The sequence below is a fragment of the Callithrix jacchus genome, chromosome 4 (genome assembly GCF_049354715.1).
Source record: "Callithrix jacchus isolate 240 chromosome 4, calJac240_pri, whole genome shotgun sequence".
Taxonomy (NCBI): domain Eukaryota; kingdom Metazoa; phylum Chordata; class Mammalia; order Primates; family Cebidae; genus Callithrix; species Callithrix jacchus.
In genome coordinates, this window is record NC_133505.1 from 44,405,059 (window position 1) to 44,430,000 (window position 24,942).

Below are 24,942 nucleotides of genomic sequence, written 5' to 3' on the forward strand. Positions count from 1 at the left end.
GGCCTGGTGATAATAAAATCTCTGAGTTCTTGCTTGTTCATAAAAGATTTTATTTTTCCTTCAGTTGCGAAGTTTAGTTTGGCTGGATATGAAATTCTGGGCTGAAGGTTCTGTTCTTTGAGGATGTTGAATATTGGCCCCCATCCTCTTCTGGCCTGTAGAGTTTCTGCTGAGAGATCTGCTGTAAGTCTGATAGGCTTGCCTTTGTGGGTAACCTGACCTTTCTCTCTGGCTGCCCTTAGTATTTTCTCCTTCGTTTCAACCCTGGTGAATCTAACGATTGGGGTTGCTCTTCTTGAGAAATATCTTTGTGGTGTTCTCTGTATTACCTGGGGTTGAATATTGACCTGCTTTGCTAGTTTAGGAAAATTTTCCTGAATAATATCCTGAAGGGTATTTTCCAGCTTGGATTCATTCTCTCCATCGCATTCAGGTACACCTATCAAACGTAAATTTGGTCTTTTCACATAGTCCCACATTTCTTGGAGACTTTGCTCATTCCTTTTTATCCTTTTCTCTCTAATCTTTTCTTCTCGTTTTATTTCATTAAGTTGGACTTTGACCTCTGATATCCCTTCTTCTGCTTGAACAATTCGAGTGTTTAAACCTGTGCATACTTCTCAGAGTTCCTGTATTGTATTCTTCAGTTCCATTAATTCACTCATACTCCTCTCTAAGTTGTCTATTCTCAATAGGATTTCATCAAACCTTTTTTCAAAGTTCCCAGTTTCTTTACATGTTCTTTTAACTCACCAAAGTTTGTTATTATCCATTCCCTGAAGCATGATTCTAGCATTGGGATGCGCTCGTTCTCCATCAAGCCTTGTTCCATTGTTGATGTGGAACTGTGATCATCTTTAGAGGGAGAGGCGTTCTGACTTTGAGTATTCTCAGCTTTTTTAAGCTGGTTTCTTCCCGTCATTGTAAATTTATCCTCCTGTCATCTTTGAATTTACCAACTTTCAGATTAGGTCTCTTGAGTGGGCATCCAGGTTGTTAGTTCCCAGGGCCAGAGCAGCGGTGTTAAAACTGATGGTGCTTTTCTGCCCAGGATTCTCCAGTCTGGCTTCCTTCTTGTGTCCGTAGTAGGCAACTCTGCCTTCCTGGGGCTCCAAACCTCGGTCAGGAGGAGAACCGGTCCCGTTTACTCTGCGCGGAGCGCTGCTGCGCCAAGGTGCTGCGCGGGGCTCTGGTGTCGTGCTGGGGGCCTGTGTGGGTCTTCCAAACCTGTTTACTCTGCTCCGAGGGCTGCCGCGCTGAGGTGCCAGCGGAACCGCTGTGCCGGCCACGAGAGTCGCGCTGGCGACCTGTGTGATTCCTCCACTGGGGATCTTCTGCTCCGTGAGCGACCAGAATTTGTTTGAAAGTGTGGCATCCTCTAGTTCTCCGCGCCTTCACTGAGAGCTGTAATCCCGAGATCGGCCATCTTGGATCGTTCCGGTACCTGTCCTTTAAACCAGAATGATCAGACTCAGTGGAAAGACAGTTACAGTAGTTACTTGAAAAACTGTTTGTCTCTGATTATAAAATAAGATAGAGTGATAAATACACTAGAATATAGATAAGATATTGAGAAAAAGTAGAAACTTAATTCTACCTCGATATCCAAGAAGACTTCATTGCAGAGTTCTTGTTTGAATAGGACTTTAAAGAGTAAATAGGAATAGAAAAGGCTTGGAAGGACAGGAGAGGGGGGAGTATTCTGGTTTCTGAGTTACATAAATAGGAACTTTGGAGGCTTAGAGGCACCTGGAATATCTAGTGTGAGTTGAAGCATTGAGTGCATTAAGGAATAGTAGTTTGAGCCAGAGTCAGAAAAGGAGCTTGCTGACAAATCACAGACAGCTGTGAGTGTGAGGCTGCGGAATTGGGGCTTGATTCTTCAGGCCTGATACTGTTTCATGCCAGCAGATGTGGGAGAAAGAGGATTTCCCAGCTCATTGATGTAATGAGCCACTGTGACTAATGGAAATTACGTACTCTTACAGGTAGGTTGGAGTGAAGTTCAGGTAGCTGAGAAATTCACGACTCAGAGAACCTTCTGTCTTCCTTAGAGAGAGTATATAAATTGATTGTCAACAAAGAAAATAAAAACAAAACAAAAATAAATAAATAAATTGACTGTCATTGTAGATAGTCAGAAGTCTCGTAAACAAGAATACCAATATCAAAAGCTTCATTTTAGGGATTACTTTTGATGCAAATATATTTTAAAGCCACCCGTTTGAGATTTGAAGTAGTCAAGATTTTTCTCATACGTGTTTCACTTTATCTTGTGGTGGCTACCCAGTTAAATATATTCCTGAAGAGTGTTAGTGTGAGGGAACCAAATTTTTGTAAATTGAGTCATTTTAAATTATCAAGAATATTTTTTACTAATTTCTATTGTAATTAATCTGATTATTTTAGAGCAAGACAGTATCCATCCCACCCACACACCTCTTCTGTCCCCATGAACTTATGCTTTTAAATTTTTTTCTTGTCAACACTTTCAACTGAGAAGTCAGTAATAAAATCTTAACCTTTACAACACACTGATTTTTGCCATTTGCAGATGACAAAATTTCCTACTATTCTTAATTTAGAAATAACTTACGTGAGAGGATTTGTTTCTAGTTTATCTTTGCTATCTAAAGAACACAAGTGTTTTGGTCTAGGATGGGGTTTAGCACACCTTTTCTGAAAGGGCCAGGTAATAAGTATTTTAGGCTTGGGAACCATAGGATAACTGTGCTTGTTGTAATGTGGAAACATCTATAGACTGTACATAAGTGAATGGGCATCGCTGTATTCTAATAAAACTTTATATATAAAACAGGCAGAGGTGGGGGTTTGCTGACTCCAGTCCAGAATTTTCTTCCATTTAAGCTGATTTCACATCTAAAAGAAAAGACAAGATGTCAAATTACTGTATAAGTAATTCCTATAATGTAGGTACCTATGGTTTATAGAGGCTGTTTTTAAGTGCTGCTATGTTGCCTTTATATGTATAATCATAATTTAAAAATTCTTTCATCCTGCTCTACCTTTTCCTCAAATATTTTGACTGCCCGTCATATACCAGATGTTAGGCTAGGGATAAGTGGTGAACAGGCAGAGTGGCCCCTGCCCTCATAGAGCTGTAGACCAGTACAGGGGGCAGACGGTAAGCAAATAAAGTGATTCTAGGCTATGATAAGCACAATGATGTTATCAAGTGTGGTGCTGAGAGACAGAATTGAAGGGTAGGGGGTTACATATATAGAGTGTTGAGGGGAGGCCTCCCTGAGGAGGTGAAGTTGAAGCTGAGACCTGAAGCCAAGAGGATTTAGTCATGTGAAAAACCTGGTGGGTCAGAACACAGTCATCCTCCCCTTCTCCCTCCCCGGAATGTCAGTCAGTATAGACGTGGATAAATGGCTCACATTTTCAGAGGAAATATTAAAACCTATTTTATAACATGTTTTCTCCTCTTTTTAATTTCCTTTTTAGGTAAGACTAAAAGAGAACAAACAAATTTTTGTCTTCTGGTTAACACATGCACATACCTTCTGAGCATACATTGAAGTGTTGGCTACCAGAATAAAAGTTTTGGCATTGTGGCCTATATTTAGAGCCTTTGGGATGTGTGAAGTTTGTTAAGCATTGTGAGTTCGTTTACATTGTGTAAAGTTGAAACCGCCTGTGTGTTTGCATTCTTACGGTGCTCCTGAAAGAACCTGCAGTGGGAGAGCGCCGTCTGCTGGCGACTGTCACTCACAGTGCTCTGCCTACTATAGCCAGTGTGAGAGGCGAGGCTTTCCAGAGGGTGTGCTCCAGTGGTCAGGCTTCGGGGTCTTACAGGCCTCCCACTGTCATATCATAAGCTCTTTAGGTCATACTTGGAAGAATATTCATAAATAAACTTGTACATCCTTAGCTCCTGTGCTCTGCTGCATTTTTTTTTTTTCTGAGACGGAGTTTCACTCTTGTTGCCCAGACTGGAGTGCAATGGCCTGATCTTGGCTCATGGCAACCTCCACCTCCCGGGTTCAAGTGTTATCCTGCCTCAGCCTCCTGAGTGTCTGGGATTACAGGTGCCTGCCATGACGCCTGGCTACTTTTTGTATTTTTAGTAGAGATGGGGTTTCAGCCTCTTGCCAGGCTGGTCTTGAACTCCTGACCTCGCGATCCACCTGTTTCGGCCACCTAAAGTGCTGGGATTACAGGCATGAGCCACCGTGCCTGGCCTAAATTTTTATATTTTTAGTAGAGAGAGTTTCACTATGTTGGCCTCCTGGTCTCAAACTCTTGACCTCAGGTGATCTGCCCACCCCAGCCTTCCAAAGTGCTGAGATTACAGGCATGAGCCATTGCACCCAGCCTTTGCTGCTTTTCTCTTATCTGTGGCTCTCTAATTACCAGTGCTCTTTGCTGGACTGGTTACTGATACTTTGATGGCAGATGAGGAGGGTGGTGTTGACTGAGTGAAGCTCTTGTGTTTTCACCTGCTGTCTTTGGCTGCTAAGAACCGAGCTAATGCTGCCTCTCACTTCACTGATACATGCTGTTGACAGATGCACAAATTATATATAAAGTGGATATGTATGTGGTAGCATTTTGAATCTCTGTACAGGAGGAGCATGTCCGTGAAGTGATCATCCTGCAGGAGGGTTGACCTAGAGGAATTCACTGTGTTGGCAAGGTTTGGGGTTTTTCATTTCTGTTCTCTGAGTGTTTTGTTTGTTTTTGTTTTGTTTGTCATTGTTTGTTTTTCATTTTTATTTTGTCCCAACATTTTCCTTTATGGTCCACCATTAGATATTGATCAGTTGAAGCTCATTTTAAGACTCGTTGGAACCCCAGGGGCTGAGCTTTTGAAGAAAATCTCCTCAGAGTCTGTGAGTTGATGCTTTGATTGTAATTATCTGCCCTGTTGGGAGCCTCTGCCACTTGCCTTCTACCAGTCTGTACTTTGACCTGAGTGTGTTTGTAAGCACACATGCCCTTTGCGTGCTGACTTCCCGGATGAGTGAGGTATAAGAGTGTGAGTGTGTGCATGCATGCATGTGTATCTGCTTGCATGCACAAGTGTGTTTTATTCTCTACCTGGGTGTATACTAAGATCATGGGAGCCTCTATTAGGCAATAGTATCCGAGTAAAGCAATGAGATTTGAGATTCTAATTAATTCCAAGAGATTAATGCAAAATCTGTGTCTCTGTCCTCAAGCCTTGACTTTGATTTTTCTCAGAAGTTTCACATATACCGTAGAGCTTTTTTCACTTTTTCTAGTGTTTGTTCTCAGAGCATCAGCTTCACCGTGTATTCAGTCTAACTTAATCACTAAAAGAATAAAGTGTACATTGTCTGCACACCGTTGCCTTTTTCCAGAAGTTACTTTCTATTGTTTTAAAATAGATACTTACACATCCTATGTAAAGTGTTTGTTCCCAGCAGAGGTACCTTTCTACCCAGTCCCTAGACCCCTTCTAAGAAACAACTCCACTCCTGATACCTGAGATCCACAGGAATGTGGTTATAAATTTTCCTCCTATAGCCTTGTAATTATAAGTTAAATAACTCGAGAAAGGTTTTGGGGCTAGTGCTTTCTTGCCTCTAAGCAGGGACTTAGAAGCCATAGGAATGTGATTCTGGCTTACTTTTGCTACGATTTCCTGCTCTTGGTCATTTTCTTGGGCCAGAGGCATGAGAGAAGCCATGTAAGCCCAGCTTTTCTTCCTTTTTCCCTCTATCTGCTGCCAGGCAGTTGAACAAAAGAAAAAAAACAGGTATGGAGCCAAGCTCCAGTTATGCCTTCCTGGATTCTCCTCCCAATATTTATGACTGAAGGAGTCCTTTGCCCAGTTGGGAAGACTGCTGGGTAGCTTAAGGCAGGCATAAGCAGATGAGTTGGAACTGTTCATCATCTTCCTGACAAAATAAAGAATATCATCATCTGGTATGTATCTGGTACCTTTCTTGAAAGGATCACTCAGCCCAGTGCATTTCTCAACCTCCACTGTGAATTTTGTTTCATTTACTTATTTAAGATGAGCAAAAGCCCAGTAAGGCAGTGACTTCTTCACGTCATGCACTGAGTATAGATCCCAGATGTTCTGATATCGTGATCCAAACTATAATCTCATGTGACTACACACTATTTTGAAAGTCATTGTCAATGTTATAACAATGTCAACCTAAAGAGATTTTTTTTTCCTTTATGATATATAGAAGTTGGATTAGAATGAATCAAAGATATCAGCTGATGCTTACTTTAAAAAAAAAATGTTTTGCTTAGAAAGACTGGCTAGTAAAGAGGACCTAAGGGCAGAGGGAGAGCTGGGAAGGAGCTCAATTAATAAGTAGTGCTAATGAGACTAAGCACATTCATTCCTTCCTGAGAGTGGCTCCTAGCAGCCCTTTCTTAGTCTCTTCTTCCATCCCAACCATCTGCCCTATAGATATGTGCTGTTAGTCACAAGGTATTCAAACCAAAGTATGGGTAAATGCAATAGTATTTATCTGTCATTAATCCATCACTTATTTTTAAGAAAGAAACACTGGGTGCACAGCCTAATAATGGGATGTCCCTCTGTAAAATGAGGCACAGTATACATTTCAACAGCTCTACTGAAATTGAGTACCAGAATACAGAACTTAATCAAAATAATATTATATTGAGTGTAGGAATAAGAAGGTGGGGGTTTTTTTTCCCCCTTTCATAATTGTGGCAAGTGGATAAAAGTAGTTTAAACATCCTAAGGGGTAGACAAGATTAATTTGACGTTCATCTTACTGCCCAAGTACCTGTTTATCTTAGAAGTACATGATACATGGGAACAGAATGGAAAAATAAGGCCAGGTGAGTAAAATTGTTCAGAGATTTTAAAAATTAAAAAAAGGAAAAAAGACATTAGTGAAGGAGTGCTGTAAATAGAAAGCCAACTGCTATTTTCATTTTCCTGGAAAGAGTGAAGTAGGGATGCCAATAATTATGAAGAAATTGAACACTGAGTAAGAGAATGCAGTATGGATTGAGAACCTATTAGGATGAGCCATAGCAAAAGGTATAAATGACTCATGATGGACGCCAAAGATAGAGAAGTCATTTGGTTGATGTCCCAGTATCTGTAATAAAGTGTGAAAGAACAAGAAAATCATACTAAAGCAAAAGCAGACTGGGCACAGTAGCTCATGTTTGTCATCTCAGCACTTTGGGAAGCTGAGGCAGGAGGATCACTTGAGACTGCAGTGAGTTGTGATTGTGCACTGCACTCCAACTTGGGAGACAGAGCAAGACCTTGTCTCTAAAAATAAAGTAATTAATTAAATTAGACAAAAAAGCAAAGACCTGGCTCATTCACATTTTCCTCCAGAAAAATAATCTTGCTAACCTCCTGACAGGAAAGGGGATATACTAACCTATTTGACTAAAAGAGACAAAGACAGAAAATGTGCAGGCCAGGTATCATTCACAGAAAGGAAGGGGGAGGTGGCAGGATTTTTACATTTTAAGACTCAGCTGCTAGGTTGCTATTGCTGGTTTACTTTGTGGCCCCTTTTTGTTATTTCTCTTGGCATGAAAAGTATTGTTCGTTATGTGATTTGTTAAAGGTAACTCTAAATTCTGTTACCTTAACTTCTGACAAAATAAAGAATTCCATCATCTGATCTATTATTCTTAAAAAGACCACAAATCAGAGTGTATTTCCTATCCCCTTTGGAATGTACTGGCCTCTGCCTTTGGGCTTAGGGAGCATGAAAGGCATCGTGGAGCACATGGCTCTCACTCTCTGATGGCCAGCCTTAAACAGATTACTGCTAAGTCATCTGGCCACTAGGGAGTTCATTTCAGAGGAGGAGCTCAAGTAGAAAAATTATTCAGGAAAGCCACAAAGAAGTAAAATTGCTTTGCCGTGGTGCTTATTGAAGATGACGCTTCACCTGAATGAGGGAATTAGTAGTTAATTAAAAGGGAAGAGAAAAGGGGTTTATTGAATTACACTGAAGATTTTAAAAATCTCATCACTTCTGCTTTTAGCAGGAACATGATAAACAGCTCTTACAATATTTTAGAAGAGGGTGAGTTGTGTTAGCATTGATGGAACAGTTAAAAGAGAATAGTACAGCTTATGTATGTGCCTGTATATGTAGAAAATCTCAGCTCTGCCCTTGTCAGATACTTGCAGAGTATTTTGCAGACTTCCCTCCAGCTGTATGTTAAGTGAGGTTAGTCTGTTCACTTGTTGAAGAGACTTATGGAGGAAATCATGGGGCATGCTATAACACTGTCAGCAGCCTGTGATGTCTATTTTGCCTTTGCCATTAGCCTCTAACCTTCTCCCCATCTCCTCTTTCTTCATTTACCATTTTGTGTCTGTGGCAAGTATTTTAAATGTACCACTAACTAACGTCTTTGAAATGTGGCGTTGCTTATTAACCCAAATGCCCACCTGCATCTTAATTTGGAGGGGTGGTACCTTGGAGAACCTGTGCTGAAAAAGTTTAGTCTCTTCCTGGAGTAAATATGTTGGATATTTTATTTTGTTCAAAGTTTAGTCAAAATTTTTGGAATCATCTATATTTCTCCCACAAATAGGTTTTGGCCATCAGTGCTTGAAAACAGTTCTCTGGCTGGCATCCTGGATCAAGGGGCAGTCTGTTTCCAGGGAACCTAAAATATTTAACAGTAAAGATGATGCCAAAACCAAAGAAAAGTAATTTTTCTTATCTGCATGGCCAGTCACTGGCTACATGCCTAGTTATTCATGTCATTCACAGAAGCGTGCTTTTAACATGCAGCCTTGGGCTCGTGGGTAGGGTAAAGGGTAGATAGGTTTTTTTGTTTGTTTGTTTGGGGGTGGCTTTTTGACCTTTTTAAAAACTTGAGTTGAAAATTATTTTTTGCACTGTATGTTTAACAATGCCCTTGACTAGGCATCTAAGATATTAACCAGCTTCAGCAGATTATGCGTCTGACGGGAACACCCCCTGCTTATCTCATTAATAGGATGCCAAGCCATGAGGTGAGAACAAAGAGACTGTACAGGGATGTCGCATTCAGAAGCCACATTCTCATTTTATTGCCACTGTATAACCAACACGGTTTTTAATATCACTGAATGCTTGCATGTGCCTCGAGGGCTGCCTGTGTGCTATTGCAAGATGTTGACTTTTGGGATAAAATGTCATCCAGTCCTGTGATATTGGGAATATAACTAGTAAGCTTGTAAATGGAAAATTGTTATTTTTATATTTGGTTTTGTGAATTTAGTGCTTGTGAGGCTGTTTCTTTGTAGGTGCTATGCCTGTAGCTAGGATGTGCTACTATCATGACCTTCAGAAGTGTAGTTAACTGTTTAGCATGCTTTCTGATTCATCCACTTTTTTTTCATGACCAAAAGAAGGTTATTTTAAAAAGTTAAAAACTGAAATATCCAGTACTAATATGTACTGTATTTAAAAGAAAAGACACAAATAATATAGAATAAATATGAACACTTTGGTATGGTTAGGTGCCTTCTTTATTCTTTACTATTTAGTGTAACTCTTGCTTTATTATCAGGGGAGATTGGGGCACTTATTTCTTTCTAAGACAGCCTTAATATTTTGGGGAACCAGGTTGGCATCACAGAGGGTTCTTCCAGCAGCTTTGTTTCTACTTCAGCTATATTCAGGTAGTCTTTTATTTTTATTGAAGGGATGACTGTTCTCTGAATGAGATAGTTCTCTGTTATCTGTTTTCCCTTCATCTTTTCATTTACATGTTCAAGTAGAAAGGGATTACAGCCATTTATATATTTAATTCCTAAAACTTTCCTTTCAAATCAGAAAGATTCTTAGTTGCTTTTCAAAGCAAAACCTTTCCTCCTGACTCAACATGTAGTAACTTAGAAGGTGAAGGCTGGAGGTGGTGCATGCACCTGCAGTCTCAGCACTTTCGAAAGCTGAGATGGGAGAAGCAGTTGAGCCCAGGAGTTCAAGACCATCCCGACAACACAGCAGTACCCCAGGTCTACAAAAGTTTAAAAATTAGGGCATGATGGCACACATCTCTATTCCCAGCTGCTTGGGAAGCTGAGGCAGTGGGCTGTGATTGTGCCACTGACCTCCGGCCTAGGCAACAGAGCAGAGACTGTGTCTCTAAAACAAAAATATAAAATACAGAAGGCAAACTTGCCTGAGCAACCAGATTTTTTTTTTTTTAAGAGAGACTCTCACTCTTTCATCCCAGCTGGAGTGCAGTGGCAGAGTCTTAGCTCACCTGCAACCTCCACCTCCTGGGCTGAAGCCTCCTGGGCTCCATCTCCCTGCTCAAGTGATCCTCTCACCTCAGCCTCCCAAGTAGCTGGGACCACAGTCATGTGCCACCACACCTGGCTCATTTTTTTGTGTTTTTGAAGACAACATTTCACCATGTTACCCAGGCTGGTCTCAAACTCCTGGGCTCAAGTGATCCTCCTACCTCAGCCTCCCAAAGTGCTGGGATTACAGGTGTTAGCCACCATGCCCAGGCAACCAGAACTTTTTATAACCTATGTATGTATGTATAAACGTAAATATACATGCATACTTTTACTGTTGGCCTGTATTAAAACAGGAATTTTAAAGAGGTAGTTAAGATAGACAGCAGATTTTGCTTCAGAAGGTGATAGTGGGATAGCAGATAATGTTTATTGAACTCTCACTTGGAACCAAGTACTGTGTTAAGAAAGTAGTGGGTTCTAATTTTCACTCTAACTTATGAGGTAGGACTGTTACATTAAGTTTATATTAACTTTTTTTGTTACCAGTGTTACTTTGTTAGCAAGGCTTAATGTTGACATACTTTGATGTATTAAGAGCACCTACTGAAGTCAGCACTCTCAAAAGACTGCTGGTCCAAGACTTTCTTTGTGAATACCAACCCCTCTACCGATTTTAGCTGTTTGAGAAGGCTGTCTCAGAAAGGGCCACTTCTTTTATATCTTGGCCTCAGTTTTTAAACTCATCCTGTGATCAGAAAGCTAATGAAAGAGAATTTGATTGATTAATATTCTCATTCACTTGAAATGCAACTGTGAGAGATAGCAGTAATAAAGGTGATGATCGTAACTAGGGAAGATAGGATGGCAGCAAGGGAGAAGTTTTATCAAAGACAGTTATAAACATTGGAGTTAGTGGACTTTGTCAGTTAATACTTCTTCTTTAGCAGGACCAAGATTCTTTCTCTGAGGGCAGTAACATTATTGAACAAAGTCATTCTGAAAACCCTTGTTTTTACAGGCAAGAAACTATATTCAGTCTTTGACTCAGATGCCGAAGATGAACTTTGCAAATGTATTTATTGGTGCCAATCCCCTGGGTAAGTTGACCATAGCTTCACCTCATGGATATTGAATTAGTTATGATATAAATTAGGGATTTGAAGAAGATTTTCTCCTTTTGACTAAATAAAATATCATTAGTTGAACCTTAGAAGGTGCTAAATGTGGCTTTTGTTATCTGTTTGTGTTGTCAGATTTTTTGTTTAATCACATGAGATGCTTATATGTTTATATGATCACAGAACTTTGGGTTGGGAGAATGGACGGGTACACTGGAGAAAGGAGATAGAGTAATGGGAATGTTGAGAGAAAAGATTGGAGAGGCAAGAAGAAGCAGGTACAGAAGAAAGCCTATAACTTATTCACAACTGCTGTGGATTTATGGTGTCCCCGAGTGGAGGATAGAAACCACTGAAGCACAGGCGGGTGTTTAGAGGAGCCACCAGGAGCTTCCTGCAGGGTGCTCTTCTCCACTGGTAGCTGCCGTTGCTGCACATCCTGTCACCTTCCACACTCATGTACATTTCCTCTCCCCTCTTCTTTCTCTGCCTCTCAGAGGCGTAACCATCCTTTCCTCTCTGTGGAGATTATTTGCTACCTAAACTTAGAGTGGCTTCATATTGCCTTCAAGATCCTTGGCAGAAGGAAGTGATGGTGACAGCTGAAGATATGTATTGCCTTGGCTAAAAAATGAGTTGTTTTATTCTTTTTTTTGTAGTGTCAGGGTGTCACTCTGTCACCTAGGCTAGAGTGTAGTGGCACAATCATAGCTCAAGCTTGAACTCCTGGGCTCCAGTGATCCTCCTGCCTCAGCCTCCCAAGTAGCTAGGACTACAGGCATGCATCCCCATGCCTGGCTAATTTTTTAAAGAGTTCTCTGTAGAGACAGGGTCTCACCATCTTCTCCAAGTTAATCTTAGATTCCTGGGCTGATGCTGTCTGCTCACCTCAACTTCCAAAAGTGCTGGGATTCAGACATGAGCCACTGTGTGTATCTGACTATATTCTTTGAAGGGGAGGACTGATGTGTGCTTCAGATGGCCCCTGAAAGCTGCTTTGCCTCTCATTCTCTGACTCTAGAATAAGAGTACAGTGGACAGTGCTGTTTAATGGCAGAGACAGAAGGATCAGACCAGGACCTCCCTACAATAGGGAAGGAAGCTATACTATGATAATGGGTATAATCTGCCTTCTCACTATTCTGAAGATTGTATTGTGTGGCATGTTTTAAAATCTCAATGCATTTCTTTACATCTGTGTGGATCATCTCTCTGCTTAAGGGTCTTGGCAGCTATGCTTCAGATTTATCTTTTTGAGAGCTGACAGCCATGCTAACCTCTTAAGAAGTAGGGGTGAAGGCTAGGTGATTTTACCTTTTTAAGTACTTCATCCATAGTGATTATGAAGAGGAATTTTAGTGTCGCTGTGATAATTCTTTTAATAGCAGAGATGGTCATGCTCTTTGAAATATTGGGCAGTTGTGGTTGAGTTCATGTCAGCTTCAGAGATGGAGAGTATGTCATATCTCAGCGGGGTTGCTCTCCTGCCCAAGGATGAATCCACAGTCTCATCAGGGGTCGGTAGGATTCTACTGAGATTGGTTTAGGTTTGCATCTGCCCTGGCATGCTGTCCTTGGCTTTGTGTGATTTATTTGAGCTCTGTTATCTAATTCTGGGATCTATGAGAAGCTCTCTCTGAGCAATAATTACTACAGGATTTTGGGAAAAGATGTTTTATTAGCTCTTGTCTGTCATTCTGTTCTGAATTTGTTTCAATTTATAACCTCTAAGTTTTAAACATGGCAGTACTCACTGACACCCTGTTAACAGACTCAAAAAGATTTGTTAATTCATTTTTTGCGGGGAGAGGGGAGATATTTGTGTTCCAGCAGCTTATTTAGGTCACATACCTCCTGATAGGTCTTCCCATTCTTTGAAATCATGACGTTTAAACTTCCAAAAGAACTGGATACCACTTTGCTAATGAGTTGAATGGAGGCTTTGGTCCATCTGGTGCTCAGCACTGTACTTCTCAGCATTTAAATGTGCCTTACAGCCCATTGCCAAACAGTGATGTCATATAATGAGGCTCCCCTTGCTGGGCAGATGGAGCACAGTGCTACTGTCAGAAGCTCGTGCCCAGCATGTTAACTGAGCAGGAGCATGTCAGCAATATAAATATTAACAGCTCTATTTTGTCAGCCACTGACTTTGTTTCACTGCTATTCCCAAAACATGAATTAAAACTTAAATTACCCTTTGATGTTAGTGTATATATTTATCTGTCAAGGTCTTTTTTTTTTTTTTTTTTTTTTTTAAGAAATGGCATCTCACTCTGTCACCCAGGTTGGAGTACAGTGGCACAGTTATAGTTCACTATAACCGCAACCTCTTACATTCAAGTGATCTTTCCTCTTTCCTATCCCAAGTAGCTGAGACCACAGGCACAAACCACCATGCCTATCTAATAAGATCTTTGAGGAATCTTTTTCTTACCCCTGACCTTATTGGTTATAAGAATATGGCACTTTTTTCCCTAGGGGTGGCAGAGACTTGTCATATAATCTGTGTTTAATTATAAAGTCAACAGCTGATAAGGTTTCTTTTTCTAAGAAGAGAAGACCATCAGAAGAATATATATTCGTTTGTGTGTGTGTGTGTGTGTGTATACACACACATCTCCAGGCATTCACCTAGTACTCTAAAGTGTAAACTTATGAGCTTGAATTGACACATGACTGTTCACTTTGTTTCTGTATCCTCCTGAAGCCCATATTTCTCCAATGGATTACTCTGGAATTCAAGCTGCAGAGCAGGGGTGTTTTACAGCCTCCGGCGTACATAGCAGTAGACCTCTTTAGAAAGCTGTCTTCTTCACTACTCACCCTCACCCCCTCCATATTTATAATTTGCAAAGTCTCAAAAGCTTGTTTCACCATAGTGATAACTGGTTATGTGGCAGTATTTATCCTCCCAAGTGTTGCCATGCTGAAACACAAAACATACTCATTTGAAAGATAGAGTTAGAAAAATTACCATTTTGTAACCCCTTATGAAATAATTGCTTTTGGGATGGAAACCCATTGAATGCAAAAAACCGTAAGTGAAAGGAACAGATATTGACCTGATACCAGAATATCCCACAGGTTACTTGGTTTGTTCAAAGGGGAAACATCTTAACCCAGTGATCAATTTTAGCTCATTAGTAGTGGGACAGATGGTCTTAATACACTATCACATACACAGCATCATCTGTATTTTTGCCAAAAATGTTTAACCTGATTATTAAAAAAATTTTTGACTTAACTTCTGGTTTTGGAGAAGTACAGGGGATAGCAGAAAGCAGGGTATAGACACATGACAGCAGAAGAAGCAAAATCGGACACATTCCTAGAAATGCTCATTCTCAGGACAACCAGAGGGTCTCTTTAGATCAAAATCAGGAAAGAACAGGGCTTAGAAGTGGGGAGATTATTCTATAGACTACGAGAGACTAAAGAAATCCAGTCAGTTGGAGTGCGTGGCTCCTAATTAAATCCTGGTTTGAACAAACTGGTTCTAAAAGACAACATTGAAGAAATTTATACATGAATTGGATTTTAGATGATATTTAGAAATTATTTGTCAGAGATGATAACTGTATTATGATTATATAGGAAGATGTCTTTGTGTTGAAATATTTGGGGAGGGTAAATTGTCATGTCAGAAAAAAATACATAGAAATAAAAAAATGTAAAAATGTTAATTGTTGAATCTGTATGCTGGGCATATGAGTATTCACTTTACCATTGTTTTTACTTTCCTGTTTCTGCATATTTGAAATTTTTCATAGTGAAATTTTAAAAAATAAAATTCCCTTTGATTTAAATACCATGTCTCACCCTCATCACCATGTAAAGCCCTCAATTTGTTCACTGTTTGAAGATCTGTTTGATGAACATTTATTTGCCTTATGTTAGTAAATAAACAATGAAGGAGGACAAAAAAATAAAAACAAAAAAGTCCTGCCTACCTATTCTAGATTACTTTAGCTGTAGGCTTTTGTTTTAATACAGCTTGACTACACTGGTAGCAGTTTGACATTGACGTTCCACAAAAGCCTGTTGAGACAGAATCTCAGTCATTTAAAAAAAAATTCTTCTTTAGTAACATATTCTTTAAAATACAAAATGCAGGAGGAGAGCAAGGGTAGAAAAATATTGGGTCCACTAGAAGAAGCCCAGTCCCCATCAGTCTGTGTTAAAACCCATGTAACAAACATGAACATGGTACCCTAGAATCAAAAAATAAAAATTTTGAAAACATACAAAATACAGCTATACACACATAGAAAAGGGCTAATATATCCTAGAGTAGGCATTTTGGAGGAGAATTATTTGTTTGGATATGAAGGGTCAAAACTGTTTGCTTAATGAGGCATCATTTTTTGTAGCATGTTAAAAACTCTATTTTTCTTCCCATCTATGGCACTAATAGCTGTCGACTTGCTGGAGAAGATGCTTGTATTGGACTCAGATAAGAGAATTACAGCAGCCCAAGCCCTTGCACATGCCTACTTTGCTCAGTACCATGATCCTGATGATGAACCAGTGGCCGATCCTTACGATCAGTCCTTTGAAAGCAGGGACCTCCTTATAGATGAGTGGAAAAGTAAGTCCTAAGGGTAGCATTAACATCTTGAATCACTAACCAAAAGCAATGGGAAGAAAACCCTGAATGGTCATAATCAACTTGCTAACACTTGTAGTTGAGGTCTCTAATGCAGGATGAATATGTTCTCTGGTGGAAACTGTCGAAGACAATGATACTCTCTGGACTTTTGAGATACTTATATCTGGTTCGATTTTATGCACAGCCCCTCACATAGGAGTTTGCACGGAGATTTGAGGTTTTCAGAGTCTGCATTTACAACATTTCTCTGAGCTAAATAAAGAATAGGATTTTTTTACAGTTTTACATTTAGTAGAACTGGGACAAAGAGAATTTATGTCTTAGAACTAGTTAGAGACATGGCCAGGAATGGAACCTATGTATCCTGTGTCCAGTCCCATATTCTTTCCATAAAACGTAAGTTCAGAACTGTTAAATCCCAAGAGTCAAGACTATCTGTTGCTATAGCTTGTGAGAGTGCTCATTATTCTTGAGCACCTCCATAGAGAGCTTTAAAGAGGCACTCAGCAATGAAAAACATGAGGAAAAAAAAAATGGTTCTTTTCTATGTCTCCTTGAACTTCTGTGTGACCACATGTTCCATTAGGATATTTATTACATACAAGCATTGAGGTAGCCCATCATACAACTACCTGGACAAGGACGAAAGATCTTGAGCTTAGAGCTCAAGTCAGAGTGCTTGCCAGCAAAGAGAATAGCCTAAACTCTCACATCTTAATTTTCCTTCCCAATTTCTAGGTCTGACCTATGATGAAGTCATCAGCTTTGTGCCACCACCCCTTGACCAAGAAGAGATGGAGTCCTGAGCACCTGGTTTCTTTTTCGTTGATCCCACTTCACTGTGAGGGGAAGGCCTTTTCACGGGAACTCTCCAAATATCATTCAAGTGCCTCTTGTTGCAGAGATTTCCTCCATGGTGGAAGGGGGTGTGTGTGCGTGCGTTAGTGTGTGTGCATGTGTGTGTCTGTCTTTGTGGGAGGGTAAGACAATATGAGCAAACTATGATCACAGTGACTTTACCTGAGGTTGTGGATGCTCCAGGGCAGCCTCCACCTTGCTCTTCTTTCTGAGAGTCAGCTCAGGCAGACAAGAGCTACTGTCTTTTTAGGGATCTGTTCAATGCAAAGTAAAAAAAAATATGAAATGTCCCCAATCCCAGTCCTGCATTTGCCACTTTGACTTCTCCTGGAATCCCACCTTGATGGTGGGGGGGTAGACTTTGACAACATCCCACAGTGGCATGGAGAGAAGGCCCACATCTTCTGGCTGCTTCAGACCTGGCACCATCCCTCAGTGATGCGTACAGCCAAAAAGGACCAACCGGCTTCTGTGCACTAGCCTGTGATTAACTTGCTTAGTATGGTTCTCAGAACTTGACAGGTGTATTTGAAACTGTAAATATGTTTGTGCCTTAAGAGGAGAGAAAAAAGTATAGATAGTTAAAAGACTGCAGCTGCTGAAGTTCTGAGCCTGGCAAGTTGAGAGGGCTATAGGACGGCTGCCTGTGGGCCTGGAGTAACCAGGCAGCCTTCAGAGGTGGCCATATGTGCATGTGAGCGCATGCATATATGTGCGTCTCTCTTTCTCCCTCACCCCCAGGTGTTGCCATTTCTCTGCTTACCCTTCATGTTCGGTGCAGAGGTTTCTTGAATATCTGCCCCAGTAGTCAGAAGCAGGTTCTTGATGTCATGTACTTCCTGTGTACTCTTTATTTCTAGCGGAGTGAGGATGTGTTTTGCACGTCTTGCTATTTGAGCATGCACAGCTGCTTGTCCTGCTCTCTTCAGGAGGCCCTGGTGTCAGGCAGGTTTGCCAGTGAAGACTTCTTGGATAGTTTAGATCCCATGTCACCTCAGCTGATGTTACAGCAAGTGACATCATCCTCTCTTGAGCCCCAGTGCTGTTCTGTGTTGAACACAATTGATACTTCAGGTGCTTTTGATGTGAAAACCATGAAAAGAGGAACAGATGGATGTACAGCATTTTCACTCATGCCATCTGTTTTCAACAAACTATTTTTGGGGAGCTATCATGGGAAAGATCAGGGCTTTTCCCAGGAATATCCCAAACTTTGGAAACAAGTTATTCTCTTCACTCCCGATAACTAATGCTCAGAAATGCTGAAAATCAAAGTAAAAGGTTAAAGCTCATGAGGCCAGAAACTCCTTTTGCTATCTTTCTCTAAATATGGTTACTTTAAAACGAAAAAAAAAAGTAACAAGGTGTCTTTTCCACTCTTCTATGGAAAAGGGTCTTCTTGGCAGCTTAACATTGACTTCTTGGTTTGGGGAAAAATAAATTTTGTTTCAGAATTTTGTATATTGCAGGAATCCTTTGAGAATGTGATTCCTTTTGATGGGGAGAAAGGGCAAATTATTTTAATATTTTGTATTTGCAACTTTATAAAGATGACATATCCTCAGGGGTGGAGAAGAGTTGTTTTCATAACTTTCTGAATTTCAGGCATTTTGTTCTTCATGAGGGCTCGTATACTTAAGCCTTTAGTGTAATAAGAAAGTATAAAGTCACTTCCAGTTTGGCTGTGTGACAGAATCTTGTATTTGGGCCAAGGTGTTCCCATTTCTCAATCAGTGCAGTGATACATGTACTCCAGAGGGACAGGGTGGACCCCCTGAGTCAACTGGAGCAAGAAGGAAGGAGGCAGACTGATGGTGATTCCCTCTCAGCTGGGACTCTCCCCCTTTCAAGGAAAGCAAACGTAAAGGCCTCATCTCCTTTATTGCAGTTCAAATCCTCACCATCCACAGCAAGATCAATTTTATCAGCCATGTTTGGTTGTAAATGCTAGTGTGATTTCCTACAGAAATACTGCTCTGAATATTTTTTAATAAAGGTCTTTGCACATGTGACCACATACGTGTTAGGAGGCTGCATGCTTCGGAAGCCTGGACTCTACGCTGGAGATCTCGGAAGAGCTCTTCGGTTTCTGAGCATAATGCTCCCATCTCCTGACTTCTCTGAACAGAAAACAAAAGAGAGAATGAGGGAAATTGCTATTTTATTTGTAGTCATGAACTTGGCTGTAATCAGTTATGCCATATAGGATGTCAGACAATACCACTGGTTAAAATAAAGCCTATTTTTCAAATTCAGTGAGTTTCTCAAGTTCATTCTATTTTTCTCTTAATTGTTTTTATTTAATGCACAGTATGGCATTATGTCAATATCCTTTAAACCGTGACCCGACATACTTTTCTGACAGATCTTAATATTACTCCCAACATTTATCAGACGCTTTATCAAAAGCTCCTTAGTTGTACATTTTTTGGTGAAGAGTATCTAGGTCTTTGCTGTGGATGGGTAAAGCCCGGAGCAAATGAATGAGATATTAAGTGCCGGGGCCTGTCTTATCTACACTCAAGTGAAAGAGTGGCGGAGAAGACAGGGCTCAACAGACTGTGGCCTAGGGCCAAATCCGGCCCACCACCTGTTTGGTATAGCCTGCTAACAATGGCTTTTACATTTTTTAATGATTGGGGGAAAAAAAGAAATAGTTTCTGTAGGATGTGAAAAGTAATGTAAAACTTAAATTCCAGTGTCTATAAATAGAGTTTTTTGAGAACAGAACCACATTCATTTGTTTATGTATTATTGTCTGTGGCTGCTTTTATGCTACAGTTACAGAGGTGTAGAGTTGCAGCTGAGACCAGATGACCTCCAAAAGGGCAACCATTTACCATTTGGCCCTTTATAGAAATCTGCTGACCCTTGGCCCAGGGCTACAGTTTTCTCTTCTATAAAGTGAAGTTCAAGTTTTTTTCCATCTTTGACATTTGAGACTATCTATAAGCCATGTATTTTTATTGCAAAACTGCCAGAGAGAATGTTGGGTTTCTACATATATGTGTATATTGTGAGCTTTTAAGTGGATGTATTTTATGACTGTTTTGTCTTAGCTGGCTATGGTCCTTGAAAATACTCTTCAGAACAACCGAGTTACATCACGGGATGAAAAGCCACGGGGTCTCACAACTGAGTTCTCAGGCACTCTGCTGATGTGCTTCCTTTCTTAGTGTCCTTGGAATGACACCCAGCAGGTGTCCCACGGTAGATTGTGGGTGTCAGCCTATGAGGATATTGAGAACATGCAGCTGGGTTTTTGCCCGGGCCCTGGCGGGCAGCTGGGAGTGAAGGCAGTGATAGAAGGCAGACCAAGCATAGACTCCTTTCCAATCCCAGTGACTGTGTAAGGAGGTGAGAGAAAAGGACCCTGGTTGTTACGTGGGGTCCTTTGGCTCCTGTAAGAATCAGACAGTTGTAGGGAGTATTTTGCCTTCACACACCAGACGTGAGAGCAGCCTTCTTCCTAGGCTTCTGAGAAGACAGCCTGCTCAGCTCAAGGAGAGTTGACATCAGTGAGTCCACTTAAAACAGGGACCAAAATTTCATAGTATGTGGTGGACATTGGGGAATAGGGGAAGTCTGAGTGGGACTTTAATCATGAAAATGGAACAAAATGATAAAAGCATGTTCATAATTTTTAAGATGTATTCTGATAAATAATGAAATCAAGTTGTTTTTGAAGTAAAACTGATTTTGTATCTTACAATAATCTCATTTGATTTTTCCAACATAATAGGAGGAAGTTTTGCAAAAACATTTGAGGGCTTCATCAATTTTCAGAGGGCCTCTTGATATTTGGATACTCACATCATTCTTTTTTATAAGTATCTATCAGTGATTACCTCCTCACCTTGCCTTTTTTTAACTGGTCTGAGTCTGTCACTCACACTTTTCAGGGCTTTTGCTTGAGGTTTGAGCAGTTTTCTAGCATTATTATCTACTTCATCAAATCCACCACCATTTGCAAGATTTGTGATTATTGCAATTAAGTTGCATTCTATTTGTGTCATTTGTCATATGCTTACAATATAACCATAGAGACTAACAAAAGATCACAATACAGTGGGCAGGATAAATACTCTGGGTTCAGGTACTTAAGAAGCAAAGAGGGACAAATTTTTTATAAATAGCTCATTAGTGAATGTTTTCACATCGGGATGACTTTCACTTCTCTATACAATTTGGTAGCTGCAAGGACTTGGTTAATGAATATGCAAATAATAAATTGAATAAATAAAATAAATTTTATTTATAATACAGATATGTTTTAATGATATACATGCCCTTTACACTTAGCATTTATACTTCTCAGAAGCCTTCAGCCTGAGCAACATTGCTGGGGACTGAAAATTTTTTTTTAATTAGCCAGGTGTGGTGGCACATACCTGGTGCTTGGGAGGCTTAGGTGGGAAATCTCTTGAGCCTCAGAGTTCAAGGCTGCAGTGAGCCATGAACTGCACTCCGGCCTGGGTAACATACTGAGACCCTGTCTCAAAAAAAAAAAGATTAGCTGAGCACAGTGGCTGTGCTCACACCTATAATCCCGGTACTTTGGGAGGCTGGGGCAGGCAGAACACGAGGTCAGGAGTTCAAGACCAGTCTGACCAACATGGTGAAGCCCCGTCTCTACTAAAAAAAAAAAAATTAGCTGGGTGTGGTGGCGAGTGCCTGTAATCCCAACAACTTGGGAGGCTGAGGCAGGAGAATTGCTTGAACTCAGGAGGCAGAGGTTGCGGTGAGCCAAGATTGTGCTGTTGCACTCCAGCCTGGGCGACAAGAGCAAGACTCCATCTCAAAAAAAAAAAAGGGGGTCTTCCCAAGTGCACAAAGTATAATGTTTTTCAGTGTCACATTCCTTGTATAGCAAAACATTGGAAGTAATCCACATAACTGTCAACAAGGACTTCATCGAATATGATGGCTGTCTGTGCAGTGGAATACCATACAGCGAGGCATGGATAGATGTGCAACATGCATCATGAAGGAGAAAAAGTAAGTGGCAAACTATAGTATACTGGCCCCCTTTTCTGTCGATAGATAATGCATGGCTAGGAAATGAATATGTATTGAAGTGTTAACCATCTCTAGGTAGTGGGATTGTGCCCTTTAATTTTTATGCTATTTCTGTCATGTGTACCGTTTTTTTGTTTGTTTGTTTTTTACACTGAGGGTTTTTTGTTGTTGTTTTGTGATCAGAAGAAACTTTTTCTTCCTTTTCATTTGCTTTTTAATCAGAAAGGTGTTTAAAGTCTATGTGACCTGGGGAACCAGTCTTGTATTTCAGTTTTCCAGGGCTAGAGCCCAACCTTTCAAGGCAGGAGAACAGTTGCTGGAAGGAAATTGCAGCCAGCTGTTAGCCCTCTGGCAAGCAAAGCTGCACCAGTAATTTGTAGTGGGAATCTCCAGCCAGCTGGGAGGGCTTGGTGGTTTCTTCAGTAGAAACAGGTATTTTAAGGATCTGAAGCAGGATTTTTCAATTTTGGCACTATTGATATCTAAGACCAGATAATTACTTGTTGCGGAAGCTGTCCTGTGCAGTGTAGGGTGTTAAGCAACATCCCTGGCCTCTACCCACTAATGGCAGTAGCACACATGCTCCCTTCCCCCAGTTGGGATAGCTAGAGGTGTCTTGAGATGTTCCAAATGGCCTCTGGGGAACAAAATCATCCCTGGTTAAAAACCGTGAGTCGAACACTTCGACCCTCCTAGTCTTGAAGAACACCAAAGCCTCTTCTCTTGAAACAATAAAAGTTAACACCTACTAACCTGCTGTAACTTAAAGTAGTAATGCCCGTGCAGTGGCTCACCCCTGTAATCCCAGCATTTTGGGAGGCTGAGGCAGGTGGGTCACCTGAGGTCAGGAGTTGAGACCAGCCTGACCAACATGCAGAAACCCTCATCTCTACTAAAAATACAAAATTAGCTGGGCGTGGTGGCGCATACCTGTGATCCCAGCTACTCAGGAGGCCGGAGCCGAAGAATCGCTTGAACTCAGGAGGCAGGGGTTGCAGTGAGCAGAGACTGCACCATTGCACTCCAGTCCGGGCGACAAAAGAGAAACTTAATCTCAAAAAAAAAAAAAGGGTAAGTAGCTTGGTAGCTGGGCACGGTGGCTCACGCCTGGAATCTCTGCATTTTGGGAGGCCAAGGCGGGCGGATCACCTGAGGTCAGGAGTTCAAAACCAGCCTGGCCAACATGGTGAAATCCCATCTCTGCTAAAAATACAAAAAATTAGCTGGGCCTCATGGTGGGTGCCTGTAATCCCAGCTACTCAGGAGGGTGAGGCAGGAGAATCCCTTGAACCAGGGAGGTGGAGGTTGCAGTGAGCTGAGATCGTGCCACTGCACTCAATCCTGGGCCACAAGAGTGGGACTCTGTTTTTTTTTTAAAGCTTGGCATTTTGGAGTGAAGATGCCAAGCTACTTTTTGGAGAGAAAGTATAAATTGGAAAGGCCTTTTTAGACTCAAATACATATTTTTAGGGGAAAAGGAAGATGTTAGAAGAAAGTATGTTTGGTACTGAATTAAGGTCATATCTTTTTTAAAAAAACAAACAGTAGAGGTAAATGTTGAGTAAATTAAGTTACCTTTTGTTCAGAAGCTCTTTGCCATTATCCACAGGCAAAGTCTGGTAATTAAACTGGGGTATGACTACAAGATTTTCTTAAGCCAGTAATGAAATAACAAGCTTTAATGTGCCTGGTATGTTGTGGACCCTCAAGATACTGGTTAGTCTGCATCTCACTTGAGGTGACATTGGGCATCGAGCCTGTCTTGTCAGGGTGAATTTGCAGCATTCTGCATCTGGGAACAGTGTGTGCCTCTAAATTCAGTTGGGAATAGAGCTCCTAAGGACAAATGGTCCTGAGGCAGTTTCTGGAAAACCCATTATTGAAGCCATAGGCTGTGGTCTAAGTACTCAGCCAGTGGGATAATATTATATTGCAGACCTATTTGAGCAGTTTAAGGAAAGTGCTTTGTTTATAAGTTAAATAAGGAAACAACCTTAACCTCAGTTTTGCATCTAAAAATAAAAATTATGCCACCAATATTTGAGTGTCAGTTGCACCAAAAAATAAAAAGATGTGAAACCACAGACCCAGCCTAGATGCTTGACAAAAACCAGTGGTTCTAAACTCTTATCAGATCCATTATCCTGTGCATAACTAGTATTTCATAACATCTATTTCATAATCCTGATGTGAAATTCATACATAATTCACACAATTTCAAAGATCTAATATAAATGACAAAAGAAAAATACTAATTCATTTCCATTTATAAGTGCTGGCCGGGTGTGGTGGCTCGAACCTGTAATACCAACACTTTGAGAGGCCAAGGTGGGTAGATCACTTGAGGTCAGGAGTTCTAGACAAGTCTGGTCAACATGGTGAAACCCCATCTCTACTAAAAGTACAAAAAATTAGCTGGGCACGGTGGCGTGTGCCTGTAATCCCAGCTACTCAGGAGGCTGAGGCAGGAGAATTGCCTGAACCCAGGAGGTGGAGGTTGCGGTGAGCCATTGCACTCCAGCCTGGGTAACAAGAGTGAAACTTTGCCTCAAAAAAAAGAAAGAAAGAAAGATTTTAAAGAAGTTATCTGGGGCAGTGTGGGGTGGCTCACACCTGTAATCCCAGCACTTTGGGAGGCTTAGGCGAGCGGATCACTTGAGGTGAGGAGTTCAAGACCAGCCTGGCCAACATGGTGAAACCCTGTCTCTACTAAAAATACAAAAATTAGTTGGCTGTGGTGATGCATGCTTATAGTCCCAGGTACTCAGGAGGCCAAAGCAGGAGAATTGCTTGAACTCTGGAGGCGGAGGTTGCGGTCAGCCAAGATGGTGCCAGTGCACTCCAGCCTGAACAGAGTGAGACCCTGTCTTAAAAAGAAAAAAAGTAAATGCTCAAGCATAACTACATAAAAGATATAATGAAGTAGTTAGATGCTTGTACCTATTCATATCACCTTGAATGTGACAGCTCCAAATGCATACTGATACAGTTGTGTTGTCTTGGCAACTCAAATACCATGGCTGACTGCTGTCAGTCACGATTTTTTCTGAAATTGGTAAGCAACTCTTGGATGTTTGTAATATGTAGCAATTATTGTCGCATGCTCATATCATTAATACTCCTGATCA

The 24,942-nt window shown here is 40.9% G+C and overlaps 1 protein-coding gene across 6 annotated transcripts in view; it reads left to right on the top strand.

Annotated features, from left to right (window-relative positions):
* MAPK14 (mitogen-activated protein kinase 14) overlaps positions 1–19,050 on the top strand; it is an 86,384-nt gene extending 67,334 nt beyond the window's left edge. For 3 of the 6 annotated variants that reach the window (XM_008994330.5, XM_054253927.2, XM_035295471.3), the window contains 4 exons: positions 4,780–4,859; positions 11,226–11,304; positions 15,743–15,916; positions 16,676–19,050. In XM_008994330.5, coding sequence (XP_008992578.2) covers positions 4,780–4,859; positions 11,226–11,304; positions 15,743–15,916; positions 16,676–16,743 — 401 coding nt within the window. In that variant the 3' untranslated portion in view covers positions 16,744–19,050. Of the gene's footprint in view, positions 1–4,779; positions 4,860–8,906; positions 8,987–11,225; positions 11,305–15,742; positions 15,917–16,675 lie in introns of all 6 variants that reach the window. The other 3 variants (XM_035295467.3, XM_078369063.1, XM_035295472.3) reach the window with 1 other exon arrangement.
* The last annotated feature ends 5,892 nt before the right edge of the window (positions 19,051–24,942 follow it).